At 35.4% G+C, this 15,286-nt stretch overlaps 1 protein-coding gene across 8 annotated transcripts in view; it reads right to left on the reverse strand.

Annotated features, from left to right (window-relative positions):
• The window catches only part of CEP290 (centrosomal protein 290), a 96,056-nt gene that overhangs the window by 25,715 nt on the left and 55,055 nt on the right, over positions 1-15,286 (reverse strand). For all 8 annotated transcript variants that reach the window (NM_174722.2, XM_059886126.1, XM_059886125.1 and 5 more), the window contains 11 exon segments: positions 1,912-2,067; positions 2,393-2,538; positions 3,165-3,287; positions 4,134-4,355; positions 5,868-6,005; positions 7,532-7,745; positions 10,293-10,492; positions 11,140-11,247; positions 11,818-12,084; positions 13,955-14,089; positions 14,810-14,917. In NM_174722.2, coding sequence (NP_777147.1) covers positions 1,912-2,067; positions 2,393-2,538; positions 3,165-3,287; positions 4,134-4,355; positions 5,868-6,005; positions 7,532-7,745; positions 10,293-10,492; positions 11,140-11,247; positions 11,818-12,084; positions 13,955-14,089; positions 14,810-14,917 — 1,817 coding nt within the window.

Raw genomic sequence — 15,286 nt, forward strand, 5'->3', positions numbered from 1 at the left:
GGTCATGAAGATCTTTTTTGTATAGTTCTTCTGTGTATTCTTGCCACCTCTTAATATCTTCTGCTTCTGTTAGGTTCATACTATATCTGTCCTTTATTGTGCCCATCTTTACATGATATGTTCCCTTGGTATCTCTAATTTTCCTGAAGAGATCTCTAGTCTTTCCCATTCTGTTGTTTTCCTCTATTTCTTTGCATTGATCACTGAGGAAGGCTTTCTTATCTCTCCATGCTATAGTTTGGAGCTCTGCATTCAAATGGGTATATCTTTACTTTTCTCCTTTGCCTTTCATTTCTCTTCTTTTCACAGCTATTTGTAAGGCCTTCTCAGACAACCATTTTGCCTTTTTTGCATTTTTCTTGGGGATGGTCTTGATCACTGCCTCCTGTACAATGTCATGAACCTCCGTCCATAGTTCTTCAGGCACTCTATCAGATCTAATCCCTTGAATCTATTTATCACTTCCACTGTATAATCGTAAGGGATTTGATTTAGGTCATACCTGAATGGTCTAGTGGTTTTCCCTACTTTCTTCAATTTCAGTCTGAATTTGGCAATAAGGAGTTCATGATCTGAGCCACAGTCAGCTCCCAGTCTTGTTTTTGCTGACTGTATAGAGCTTCTCCATCTTTGGCTGCAAAGAATATAATCAATCTGATTTCGGTACTGACCATCTAGTGATGTCCATGTGTAAAGTCTTCTCTAGTGTTGTTGGAAGAGGGTGTTTGCTATGACCAGTGTGTTCCCTTGGCAAAACTGTTAGCCTTTGTCCTGCTTCATTCTGTACTCCAAAGCCAAACTTCCCTGTCACTCCAGGTATCTCTTGACTTCCTAATTTTGCATTCCAGTCCCCTATAATGAAAAGGACATGTTTTTTGGGTGTTAGTTTTAGAAGGTCTTGTAGGTATTCATAGAAACGGTCAACTTCAACTTCTTCAACATTATTTGTTAGGGCACACACTTGGATTACTGTGATATTGAATGGTTTGCCTTGGAAACGAACAGAGATCAATCTGTCGTTTTTGAGATTGCAGCCAAGTACTGCATTTTGGACTCTTTTGTTGACTATGATGGCTACTCTATTTCTTCTAAGGGATTCATGCTCACAGTAGTAGATATAATGGTTATCTGAGTTAAATTCACCCATTCCAGTCCATTTTAGTTCACTGATTCCTAGAATGTTGATGTACACCCTTTGTATTTCCTGTTTGACCGCTTCTAATGTAGCTTGATTCGTGGACCTAACATTCCAGGTTCCTATCCAATATTGTTTCTTACAGCATCAGACTTTACTTCCATCACCAGTCACATCCACAACTGGGCGTTGTTTTTGCTTTGACTCTGTCTCTTCATTCTTTCTGGTGTTATTTCTTTGTTCTTTTCCAGTAGCATATGGGCACCTACCAACCTGGGCAGTTCATCTTTCAGTGTCCTATCGTTTTGCCTTGTCATACTATTCATAGGGTTCTCAAGGCAAGAATACTGAAGTGGTTTGCCACTGACTTCTCCAGTGGAGCATGTTTTGTCAGAGCTCTCCACCTTGACTGGTCTGTCTTGAGTGGCGCTACATGGCATGGCTCATAGTTTCATTGAGTTAGACAAGTTTGCGGTCCATGTAATCAGTTTGATTAGTTTTCTGTGATTGTGGTTTTCATTCTGTCTGCCCTTTGAGGGATAAGGATAAGGGGCTTCTGGAAGCTTCCTAATGCGAGAGACTGACTGTGGTGGAAACCTGGTCTAGTTCTGATGTGCGGGGCCATGCTTAGTAATTTCTGACTAAGAGTTACTGCTGTCTCTTCAAGTAGACTAGTAAATTCCTAAAGGAATTGTCTTGAACTTCTCTATGTTACCCAGTACCACTTATGGTATATGTATGGTTATATGCTTCTGCATTTTAATGTATTAGCTTACCTCATATATGATATGTCATTTTCTAAGTCAAGATTTCTCTTTTTTAATTCTTCTAACTCTTTTTCTGACTCCAACACTCGCGCTGCCATAACCTGATCAACAGTCAGGCCAGTTGTTTTTAGTTTCCTTTGCAGGGTAAGTTTCTCTTTATCAGCTCTGTGGGATTTAATACAGAATCATGAAAATGTACCATCCACTGTTTGGTTTGTTCAATTTATTAAATTGTAGCTTCCTTATTATAAGACGTACGTATGTACAAAAACCAGATCATTCTCTATTTGCTATGAGCTAAATTAAAGAAATTTCACTTAGAAATTGTTAAAATATATTTAACGCATATTTAAAAAAAAATAAAAAGTGAAATATAGATAATAAATGATAAAGCTAGAGAATTTCTCATTTTAGCAAGTACACAAAAACTATGTAACTTTCAGGTAAATGAAAAAGTATACATAATTAATTAGTTTTACATTAAACTCACTTGGCAAAAAGATCCTTCAAAGTAGTCAACTGCTTTGTTAGAATATAGACTTCCCCCTCTTTCTCTTTTAACTTGTTTCGAATTCCCTCTATTTTGGTTTGCCATTTTTTACCTTCTTCCCACCGAATTACTTCTTCTCTGGCACTCTGTAAGTAATAACAAATTATTTACAAGTTTAATCACATGGATTTTAACCAATTTGAGTTCTTCTTTGGACTATTTCTATCAGTAATTTTTTTACTACAAAATACTAGTTAACTTGTAAGAAAATTTCAGGCTATTTTCACACTACAGAATCAATTTATGAGTGGGTTGGTTATTGACTGTTACTGTAAACACTGAATATATCCAAGTCCCTCTATTTACTCTGAAATAATAATCCAGTCCACTGAAGGATTAAATAGGACACATCTGGGTCAAGAAGTAAGGATAAAAATGCCCAGATTTCTTTCCCAAAGGTCTGTACAAACCAATCTATATAAACAATTACACTGGGAAAAGTGATAAATACAGCTGAATACATAGGGTATAAAGGCATTTTGGATGTACTGTAATGTCAGAAAGAAGAGTAATTTCTGATGAAGACTTACTGGTATCTCTTCAAGTAGACCAGTAAATTCCTAAAGGACAGACACTTGTCTTGAATGCCTCTATGTTACCCAGTACCACTTATGGTATATGTATCAGGTCCACAGATGAACAAATTATCTAGTCTTCAACTACACATTTAACTATCACTGCCTTAAACATATCAGTACATCTCTTCACATACCTTTTCTTTCATAGGTTTCATTTCTGCTTCATCCACCTTTCTTTCCAGTTGGCTTTCTAGCTTTTTAATTTTCTTTTGGAGTTCTTCAATTAAACTTTGTTTGTTATCTATCAAAGGTTTGCCCTAAAAAACAAGATATAGGCAATGGCACCCCATTCCAGTACTCTTGCCTGTAAAATCCCATGGACAGAGGAGCCCGATAGGCTGCAGTCGTTGGGGTCGCGAAGAGTCGGACACGACTGAGTGATTTCACTTTCCCTTTTCACTTTCATGCATTGGAGAAGGCAATGGCAACCCACTCCAGTGTTCTTGCCTGGAGAATCCCAGGGACGGGGGAGCCTGGTGGGCTGCCGTCTATGGGGTCGCACAGAGTCGGACACGACTAAAGCAACTTAGGAGCAGCAATAGCTGCAGCAGTTTTACATTAAACAAGCATAAAAGTATCAAACAAAATACACAATAAATATTCCAACTGTAGAAACTTTGAGACTACAGCTAACCATACTTTCTAAATGACACTGTTGATATTTAAGCATAACATGGTAACTACTTCTATATTTTAATAAGATATGCTACTTTAAAACTACAAATACAATAGAGGTCACTGAAGGAATTAGCGGCTACATTAATCAAAGTGATTTGAAAACTAGTTTCAGCAAATATTATCAGTTCAGTTCAGTCGCTCAGTCGTGTCTGACTCTTTGCGACCCTATGAATCACAGCACGCCAGGCCTCCCTGTCCATCACCAACTCCTGGAGTTCACTCAGAATCACGTCCATCGAGTCAGTGATGCCATCCAGCCATCTCATCCTCTGTCGTCCCCTTCTCCTCCTGCCCCCAATCCCTCCCAGCATCAGAGTCTTTTCCAATGAGTCAACTCTTCGCAAATATTATAGATAAAATGAAAAAGTGGAAATAAACTACTACCTGTTTATTGTAAATCAAAACATTATCACAAATAAGATTACCTGTAATCCACTGGTTAATCTTTTAATTTGCCTCTTCAGTTCATTATTCTCTTGATCAACTGCATCTTTCTCTCTAAGCACTTTACCATAGGCTTTTTGTTTATTTTGCAGTTCATTGGTTAAGTCATTCAAATTATCAGTTAGTGTGTTTTCTCTGTTTTTACTTGTTTTAAGAGCTTCTTTAAGTTTTAAAATATTTTCATTTAAATCTTCAATTTGCGACTAATATAAGATAAAGAAAGGTGTAAATCATGAATCTTCAGCAAATATCAATGATAAAAGCAATAATAATAAAGTACACCACTAATACTTACTAATAAAGTTTCAATCTAAATTTTTAAGGACACACATACAAAAAAACCCACCAAAAACTACATAAATTCTTCTATCCTCATTTCTAATGAATTAAGTCTACTTTAAGGGAAAAAACAAAACATGAAAAAACGGTCTAAAGCAATTCATCTTCAGCAAACACCGAGAACCAAAATTTCATCAACTAAGCAAATGTTTCACTTTGGCTGAATTAATTTATTAGAAAAACAAGTAAATATCACTGTATAAGGCGTTTTTTTTTTTTTTTCCAAACACTGTGAAGCCTAAGAACAGCATAAAACAAAAATCTTTTAGTAGTTTGTAATCTTTTGTAAAGACAAGACATAAAAGGGCAGCTCACAATACTAGACAGTATACATAAGCCACTAGAAAGGAGTTCCAAGCTGTCCTAGATAGCAACATTGATAGGATTATTGGTCCTTAATATATGTTTTGTTGAATAAATTATTACAGGCCCAAAGGGATTACCAATAGCCCTAATAGGAAATTAGTGGTATTATAGCAATTACACAAAATACAAACTCCCTTGGAAAAGTCAAAAATGGTTTCAAGAAAAATGACTGGAAGTATTTAAGGAATTCAGAGCAGAAATTTCAGACAAAGAAAAAGGGACTGATCATCACAGGGCTATACCTATTTACATAGTTATGACTTACTGGATTTTTACTGTCAATTATGCTAATAATCTCAATAGGTCCAATAGGAGATTTTAAAAATCTGAGTAAAATCCAGTCCTTACATGGTTTAATGGTGATAAAGGGTATATATAAATAAACCAAAAGTAAATAAAAATTACAAACAAAATAAAACATAAAAACTAGATTTTTCATTTTATTCAAACTGTATGAAACTCTATGTAGAGAAATTTAAAAATCACAATTAAATGTACACATTTTAGAAAAAAAAATTTTCATATAGTAACAAACCTAATAACTGGGTAAGAAAATAATACACTGTTAAAAATTAAGAAATAATTTAAAAAAGAAAAGGCTTTAATGTTGGGCAGCCCTATAGATTAAATGTGGACTACATAATTTCCATAAACTATTTCAGGGGCTAAAAAAGGAAAGCCAATTAAGTCATATTATGAACTTAGCAAAAACTAATCTCACTTATCAATACAGAATTTAAAAAGCCTAAGAAAAATGTTTCTTAAATTTAATTCTATTAAGAGGACTGTCTTATAATGGACTACTCTTTACTAACCTTCAAGACGATATTCAGTGAATATGGTAAAGATATTTAGTGTTCAGAACTTTGAGTATGTATACATCTATGCACTAATTATTTATTAGAATAAATTCCTTATTCATTACCAAAATTATTATATATCTAAGTGAATTTTCTTCCAACAGGAATTAGTGGGAACTCTGTTATATGAATGCACACGTTCATGATCACCTTTAGCTCTTTAGTATGTCGATCCACAATTTGTTGAACATTGAGATTTGCCTCTTTCTGAGAAGTCATGGAAATAATACGTTCTTCAGCTGCTGCTGTCATTTCTGCCCGAAGTTCCAAAAGTGCCCGACTAAGTGCCTAAAAATTTCAAACCATACATAATTTTTTAAAAATGACACTTTATATGAGAAACATGTAATATAAAATATACATAAGATTCATTACTTTAAACTATTCTCTTATAATACCATATGTTTAATCAGTGTTCACAATCCAGCTGTTTCAAATGGATTTCCATTAGTAAGTGAACTCAATTCTTCCCAAATTGAGTGTGAGAATTCAAAATCTTGATAATGATAATTGTGAAAATCTAGCATTAAATCAAGGCGAAGGCAATGGCAGCCCACTCCAGTACTCTTGCCTGGAAAATCCCATGGACGGAGGAGCCTGATAGGCTGCAGTCCATGGGGTCCCTAAGAGTCGGGCACGACTGAGCAACTTCACTTTCACTTTTCACTTTCATGCATTGGAGAAGGAAATGGCAACCCACTCCAGTATTCTTGCCTGGAGAATCCCAGGGATGGGGGAGCCTAGTGGGCTGCCGTCTATGGGGTTGCACAGAGTCGGACACGACTGAAACGACTTAGCAGCAGCAGCAGCAGCATTATATCAAACAATCTGCATTACACAACTCAGGCATGTTTTGTTCTCAAAATTCTAAGCTGAAATGTTTATTTAAATTACTCATTTAATATATGCTTCCATGTGAAATTAATTGAATTTAAGAAGATGAAGTTACAAGATTAGAAAAGACTTAAAATCTGCCAATAAATTTCATGAGCTAGCACAGAAAAACAGTAGCACCTTCTAAAACAGTTAATTATATACAAAATCTGAGATAAATGGAAAACTAATCAACCTGTTAATCCACTGACCAACTCCTTTTCACAGCACTGTCTCTGAGATCTCCTTTAATCTTTCCTCCTCTTATCCTATCTCCTCCTTAATCCCCAGAATTGTTTAAAATTTTTTAATTATTTAAATTGTTCAAAATGGCCTCACTAACAGAGCATCCTAACAGAAAAGGAGAGAAAATATTTTCAAGAAGATTTCTCTTTATTTCCTATAGCTAACCCACAAATCAGACTGATAACATAGAAAGATAAGTTAGACGATGCACAGATATAAGTGTTAGCAGCTCAGTCATGTCCGACTCTTTGTGACCCTATGGACTGCAGCCCACCAGGCTCCTCTGTCTACGGAATTCTCCATGGAGTGAGTAGCCATTTCCTTCTTCAGGGATCTTCCCAATCCAGTGATCAAACCCAGGTCTCCTGCATTGGAGACAGATTCTTTACTGTCTAAGCCACCAGGAAAGCCCAAGTTGGACTATATTTGAACTTAAAAACACCACCAGTTTATAGGGCTTTCAAAAAGAGTTGAAAAACCCAAACTTGCTTAACAGCTTACTGCTACTGCTGCTGCTAAGTCGCTGCAGTCGTGTCCAACTCTGTGCGACCCCATAGACGGCAGCCCACCAGGCTCCCTTAAGATAATGCTTATACTTTTTATTACAAGAGAGAGATGCATGCTATCATCTTTTACAAATCTGCATTCTACCACATGTTTTTTTGAAATCTTGTTAACTTTCTATTGTTACTTACTTTTTGTTGTTTTTCTTTCAAGGCTAATTGGCTCTTTAGCCTTTCTACTAGATTTCTCATTGTAGTTGTTGGAGCTCTTGAATTTGCTTCTTTTTGAGTCTGAAGTTCAGATTTTAAACTTTGTGACTCCTTTTGTGATTGCACCAGAAGACACCTCAAATCCTCTACTTCTGCTTTTATTTTTTTCACTTCATCTGCATGATTTTCTTGGAGCCTAATATACAGCAAACATATGTATTTAGTAGAGTGGTTGTTGCAATTAACAGTTTGATTGATACAAATTTTACAAAGAACAAATGTTTGGTCCTCGGTATCCTTAAAAATCTAAGTCTCAATCTAAATCCTGAAAGATGAACAATTCTTTACTTAACTACTATTTAACTTAACATAAAATAGACTTTCTTCCAGTTTCTGCCTACTATGTTTTTGCAACAACTGCATCAGTAATTTGTGGCTCTAGATGAAATAATATAGAGAATGAACAAAATAACACTTTAAATATTATGGTTCTTGCAAGATGCAACTGCTTGCTTTATATAAGGGTTTCTCAACCATAGCACTATTAACATTTTTGCTGGATAATTCTTCATTGGGGGTGGGGGCTACTGTCTATGCATTTTAAAACATTTAGCGGTATTCCTTGCTTCTACCCACAAGATGCCAATACTACTCCTAATCATTCATCAAAAATGTCTACATCAAATGTCCCTGAGGGGAGAGGAGAGAAAAATCACTTCTGCTTGAAAAATCACTGCCCTATAGTGACATTTACAAAGACAAAATATGAACTTTCACAGAAACCATCCATGTGTACTCTTAATTTGTATATGGTTTTAAAGTCACCAGTATTGCATCTATAATTCTGTAGCTCTATACTATATGGAAGTAGATACTATAGTAGTAACTAAAGACTTTTTACAGCTGAAGTGACTATGCACGCATGCATGCACAAAGACTTAGTAAATTCAATTAGTCCTACTGCTCATTCAATATTAGTCTCATACATGGAATTACATCATTACATCCAGTTCACTGTACTTACATAGATACTACGTTAATAAGGCCATCAATATTGATATTCAAATTATTAAACTTTGTTCAATGAAAGGTATGTTGAACTATCAACAGGTACAGTGTTAAACAATCTGAGACTTGTTTCTTACAGCAAAAACTTAAGTCACTTTAAATAATCATCATAATTATAAGGTTTCACTAAAGAAATCACACAGAACTATAATTTCCTAAGACACATTAAAATATGCATACCATTGCACACACAGAGAATAAAAGTATTAACTTTAGGCTAAAATGACAGAGGTACAAAACAGTAACTTCAAGTGTTTCAGGTGGCGAAATAGTAAATATACAAGATGATATCAAAAGTTGATTATTTTCAACATCCAAGAATCAGATTCAGAAATGAGAGAAATGTTATGCTCTAAAATATGACAGAAACTTATATATCACATGCTACTTTCTGTTTTCTCTTAGAGAATAATTCATTTAAAGTGGCAGCTTCTTAATAAAGCAAAAATAGTGTTAACTTTGTCAGAAGTATCTTGGATAAATGAATAAATCAAAGGTTCTAATAAGGACGTCAGAGATGGAATAGAATTATAAGCCAAGTAGTTTACTTTCTCATTTTTTTTTTCAGATAAGAAACTGAACACTAGAGATAGTTCTCCAGTGATTACAAAATACCTAAATATAAACCTATCTTATTTTATTATTTATTTATGGCTGTTCTGGGTCCTTGCTGCTGCATGCAGGCTTTCGGTGAGTGGTGGGGGCTACTCTCTAGTTGCTGTGTGTGGGCATCTCATTGAGGTGGTTTCTCTTGTGGTGGAACATAGGCTCAAGGGCATGCAGAGCTCAGCAGTTGCAGCACTTGGGCTCAATAGTCGAGGCTACAGGCTCCAGTGCACAGGCTCAGCAGTTGTGGTACATGGGCGTTACTGCCTCGCTGCATGTGCAATATTCCTGGACCAGGTTTAATCCTGGTCCCTAACCACGGGATCACCAGGGAACTCCTATACCTATCTTAGTTTTAAAATGTATACTCTGATAAATGAATGAACAATGTTTAGAATTTCTAATATAGAGAATGCTTTGAGCCCTCCACCGTTGATGTGGTTAATAAAAAAGATTAATATTTCATTCAACAAATATTTGAGCCTTAAATGTATGCCACAAACTGTTGCTGCTGCTAAGTCACTTCAGTCGTGTCGGACTCTGTGCGACACTATGGACAGCAGCCCACCAGGCTCCTCTGTCCACGGGATTCTCTAGGCAAGAATACTGGAGTGGGGCCACAAACTGTTACAGGTATATAAGTAAAAGTTTTGTATTTATGTTACTTTACAATTTTCAAACTACTTCCATATATAGCATCATCTGGCCTTCATATAACCACCTTGAAAGAGCCAGAGTAAGTATTGTCATTTTCCTTTACAGATAATAAAAAGGAAATTTTCAAAGGTTAAAGATGAAATTCTACGCAAGAATCTTTTGAGTCAGACTGACTAGATTCAAATCATGGCTTTCCCATCTTCTCCTAGGCATGTTACTGAGGCCTTCTGTAGCTTAGCTTCCTATCTGCAAAATGGAGTGACTATCCCATATCATTAGTAGTACTGAGGATAAAATGAGATAATATAGTCAATATTTTTAGACCAGTGCATGATATAACAAATGCTTACATTTATATTTATTATATCATTATTCCCATTTTCCTTATTTACAATCTATTTCTAAGACTTACCGTAATTTCATATTTTCAAATTCTTTGATTTTTAATTCAGTGATTTCTTTCTGTCTCTCTAAATCTTGAGATACTTGTTTTAGTTTGATCACAAGTGAGGAGAGAGAGTCATCTTGTTCTGCTACTGTCTGTTCCATCTCAGCCAAACGAATAAAATGCTTATTGGTAGGAACTGGAGTGGGAGACTGTTTTATTAAATCCTATGAAATATCATTATATTAGCCATGAGCAGGTACAATGCAATGCCATACTTATCTCATAATTTTAACTTGGTTCCTTAAATAATCAAAACAATATCAAATCTAAAATGTAATGAAGGCAATGAAGGCTTAGAGAAGACAGGAAATAGAGATCTTATTCTTTGTATTCCCAGCATCTGGCAAAGTACCTACATGTAGGGAAGGATCAATAAATAAATGTTGATTGAATTAATGAGTTAAAGTTTGAGAAAGCTAAGGTTTGCATGTTAGGAGAAGAAAGACAGGTCTTTTGCACATACAGAATGCAATGATCAAGAGGCAAGAATAAACTGAATTCAGAACATAGAAAGCAGTTAGATACAGGTAAACTAATAATGTACAGATTTGAAAAGACAGACAAGTCAGAGGAAGAAATATAAACATGATTTTCTAGGCAGCAGTAAGCTATAACAAATGTACGTCTAGGGAAAAAAATGATCAGAGCTGTGTATTCAGATTATTCTGGCAAAAAAAAAAAAAAAAAAAAAGTAGGATGGCTTCCAACCCCCTTTCCCCAAAAACAGAGCTAAATTTTCAACTGTATGGTCTGAAAAATCAATAAAGAATAGAACAAAGTTCCTAGACTCTTACCCAAACTGTAATCTTACCCAAGCTGTTTCTTTGAATTTACTGAGTGAATTATCAGCCTGCAGTTCTAATTTACGATGAAGAGTATGAAGTTCTTCTTCATGTTTCTTAACAATTTCTCTTTGTTCCTGTTTTATAACAAATTAAAACTATAGCTTACATTGTGATTCATATAAATTTACATTCTAAAAGTCTTAAATATTTTATCTTTAATATACTAAAATCCTTATGAGAAGGAAGGAACAACATGTGCATACATTTCTCTAGCACATGTTCAAACTGACAAGCCTAGCCTTAGAGTATAATTTATTCTTAATATTAGAATAATATGGATTCATTATCTTTTAACTTGTTTCTAGCAATTTTTAAATTTTAGATTTTTTTTACCCCTTAAAATTCTAGCAAATTTGATTTTCACTGATACCAGTGTGATGGATTTCATTCTAACTTACTGCCTCAATCTTCACCTATTAACTCGAAATCACAGTTTCACCATGAACACCATTACTGGTTTACTCAGTCAATAACACAAACTGCCAGTTTTACTGACAGATCTGTAATCCAATCACGTGAAAGTAACAATACCTGAATAGAATCATTTGAAAACAAAAAATGAAACACCATTTAAGGGCAGAATAGTATTTGGCATTTGTCTAAAAACACCATAATAAATAAGATAGCATAACATAATCAAATACCTCTCTGGCTTTTTCTAGCAGATGTTGATACTTCTTCAACACTTCTTCCTTTTGATTTAACCTTGCTTGCATATTTGCAATGGTCTGATGAGCAAGTTTCAACGTGTGATGAGATTTTGGTTCCACCTCTTTTCTGCTGAACTCAGCTAGAAGCTTTTCTTGTTCTGCAGTGGCAGGCAATCGAAGCCTCAGTTCATTGATTACTTTGTCTCTTGACAGAATATTCTCCTCTGCTAACCGTAAAGCAGATTCTTTTTCTCTTAGTTTCTGTAATGATAAATCATTAAAAAAAAAAAAAATACTTTTTTTTCTTTTAAATGCTTCATCTGAATTTTAGTCAGACTAATGGTGGTGGTTTAGTCACTAAGTCGCGTCCAATTCGTACTACCCCATGGACTGTAGCCTGCTGGGCTCCTCTGTCCATGAGATTCTCCGAGCAAGAATACTGGAGTGGGTTGCCATCTCCTTCTCCAGGGGATCTTCCCAATGCAGGAATCGAACCTGGGTTTCCTGCATTGCAGGCAGATTCTCAGCCAACTGAGCTACAAGGGAAGTGCACTGATAGCCAAATGCTACTTTCAGTTCAGTTCAGTCTCTCAGTCATGTCCGACTCTGCGACCCAATGGACTGCAGCATACCAGGCCTCCCTGTCCAACTCTCAGAATTTACTCAAACTCATGTCCATTGAGTTGGTGATGCCATCCAACCATCTTATCCTCTGTCATCCCCTTCTCCTCCTGCCTTCAATCTTTCCCAGCATCAAATGAGTCAGCTCTTCACATCAGGTGGCCAAAGTGTTGGGAGTTTCAGCTTCAACATCAGTCCTTCCAAAGAACACCCAGGACTGATCTCCTTTAGGATGGACTGGTTGGATCTCCTTGCAGTCCAAGGGACTCTCAAGAGTCTTAATAAGGTTAAACTGTATTTCTATGTGACAGCAGTTATCTATATGCATATTTTATTTATAAGATTTTATATATGTTAGAAACTTCATTGTTATGATGAAAATGAAATTTAGTTACAATACTTTATTTAGATCTTATAGTTTTAGAAATAGAAATGTGGATGGTGATAGATCTATAAAGAAAATGTAATAAATCATTTCTTTTATTTTGATTCATTGACTCATTAGAGCACCAGAAGAGTAACCCATAGAAGTCAACAAAGTATAAAAGTTGGAATTTTAGTGGTCTGGGTCAATGGCTCTCCATTATAAAATGGGCAGCTTCTCAAAACAAAACTGAAAATAGTATTTATTCCTCAACAGAATTAAGCAAATACTCAAAAATCAAATAACTCAGTGGCAATTCACATAAATGACAAATTTACAATACAGAAGACAATTTAAGTTTCTTTGGTTGATTTAAAAATGCACAATTTAAAAAATCATTTTAAATGTATTTATAGTAATATGATTTTCATTTTAGTTGGCATCTAAATATATTCAGTTTTTATTATTTTCTGTATAATTTAACAAAGAGAGATGTGACCATCTATTAACCAAATTTAAGACCTATATTAAACTAAGAAACAATTTCTAGTTTACCCTCAAGCCCTTTAACCACCCACAAAAAGAAATAAACTGAAAATTGATCCAGAGTTTAGAACATATGCTTCAAAATAAAATATAAAAATAAACAAGGATGAAAACAATTCTTGATCATTGAGGGGAAGGAAACACATTGTTCATAAAGCTATAGTCAAATGCTCTTTTGGTTTCCTTTCATGCTAGCAACTGACGAGTGTACCCAAAAGTGATAAGTAATGACTAAAAGAAGAGTGATTTCAAATTAGCCATGTCTACTGTTCTTTGTTGGCAAAAGAAAGACTAAAGAAAAGTAGAGTAGAATAAGCAACAGATTCATCATTTTATGCTTCATCCTCATTTAAAAATATTACTTATAAAATTCCAGAAGTATATCCAATAATACACTTATCAAAATGCAGGAAGAGGGCAACAGAGGATGAGATGGTTGGATGACATCACCAATGAAATGGACATGAACTTGAGCAAACTCTAGGAGATGGTGAGGGGCCAGGAAGCCTGGCATGCTACAGTCCATGGGGTCACAAAGAGTCAGACTTGGGGTCAGACTTGCCAACTGAACAACAACAATATGCAAATTCTTCTAATTACCTCTTCCAGTGATCTGCAAGTTGCTTGGGTTTCTAGAATTATTCTGATATTTTCCTTAATTTTTCTTAGAGCAATCTCAAGTTGATTCGGAATGGGCAAACTAGGGTCTGGCATTGATCCTGTAGCCTCTTCAAACTATTGAGAAATAGAATTTTTTTTAAAAAAAAGCAGTTGCAACATTGGAAATAACAATATTAATGTTTACAACTATATGACAAGACATGGTTAAATACACTTATAGTTGACACATAAAAAGATATCATCAATTAAAATTGCAACTCAGCCATAAAAAGGAAGAAAACTGGGTCATTTGTAGTGATGTGGATGACCCCTACAGTCTGTCATACAGTGAAGTAAGCCAGAAAGAGAAAAACAAATACCGTATATTAACACATATACAAGGAAGCTAGAAAAATGGTACTGATGAACCTATTTGCAGGTCAGGAATAGAGACACAGATGTAGAGAATGAACCTGTGGACACAGCAGGGGAAGGAGAGGGTGGGACGAATTGAAAGAGTATATACACTGCCGCATGTAAAATAGATAGATACTGGTAAACTACTCTATGACACAGGGGGCTGACCGCAGTACTCTGTGACAGCCTAGAGGGGCAGGATGTGGTGACTGGGAGGGAGGCTTAGAAGGGAGGGGATGTACGCATACATATAGCTGATTCACACTGTTGTATACCAGAAACTAATGCAACACTGTAAAGCAATTATCCTCCAATTAAAAAAAAAAAAAAAAAAACAGAAAAATAAAAATAAAATTCCATCCAACCTTAGAAAATATTTCTATTGGTTAACATTATAGGTCCTGCTATAGAGTAGCAAACAGGATTAATCATTTATACCTTTTGTGCTTCACGTAGTATTTCACTTTGCTGACGGTCAAAAATATCTAGTTGACGTTCCAGCTCAACTTCTCTCTGATCCCAGGCCATTTGTCTTTCTTCATGAAACTAAAGAAAGATAGTTGGGTCATACACACACAAAGACACTCACCAGGCCTATGAGAAGAATTTTTACATATGTTTTTCTTCTTTAATCCTCACAACAACCATTTGAGGTCACTGTTATTATTTTCATTTTAAGGAAAAAGGAAGAAAATTCAGAGAGTAAGTAATTTTTGCCTAAGATGACAAGGACAGGCAGGTGTGGAGTCAGGATTTCAACCCATCCATGTACCCATCCATTTATCCATCCATCCATTCATCCAAAACACGTTTAATGACACATTCTATGTGGCAAATACTATTCGAGACAATGAGAACACAGCAATAAACAAAACCAAGTCCCCTTCACCACAGGATTTATATAGTACTGAGGGG

This window comes from Bos taurus, chromosome 5, assembly GCF_002263795.3.
Source record: "Bos taurus isolate L1 Dominette 01449 registration number 42190680 breed Hereford chromosome 5, ARS-UCD2.0, whole genome shotgun sequence".
Classification (NCBI taxonomy): domain Eukaryota; kingdom Metazoa; phylum Chordata; class Mammalia; order Artiodactyla; family Bovidae; genus Bos; species Bos taurus.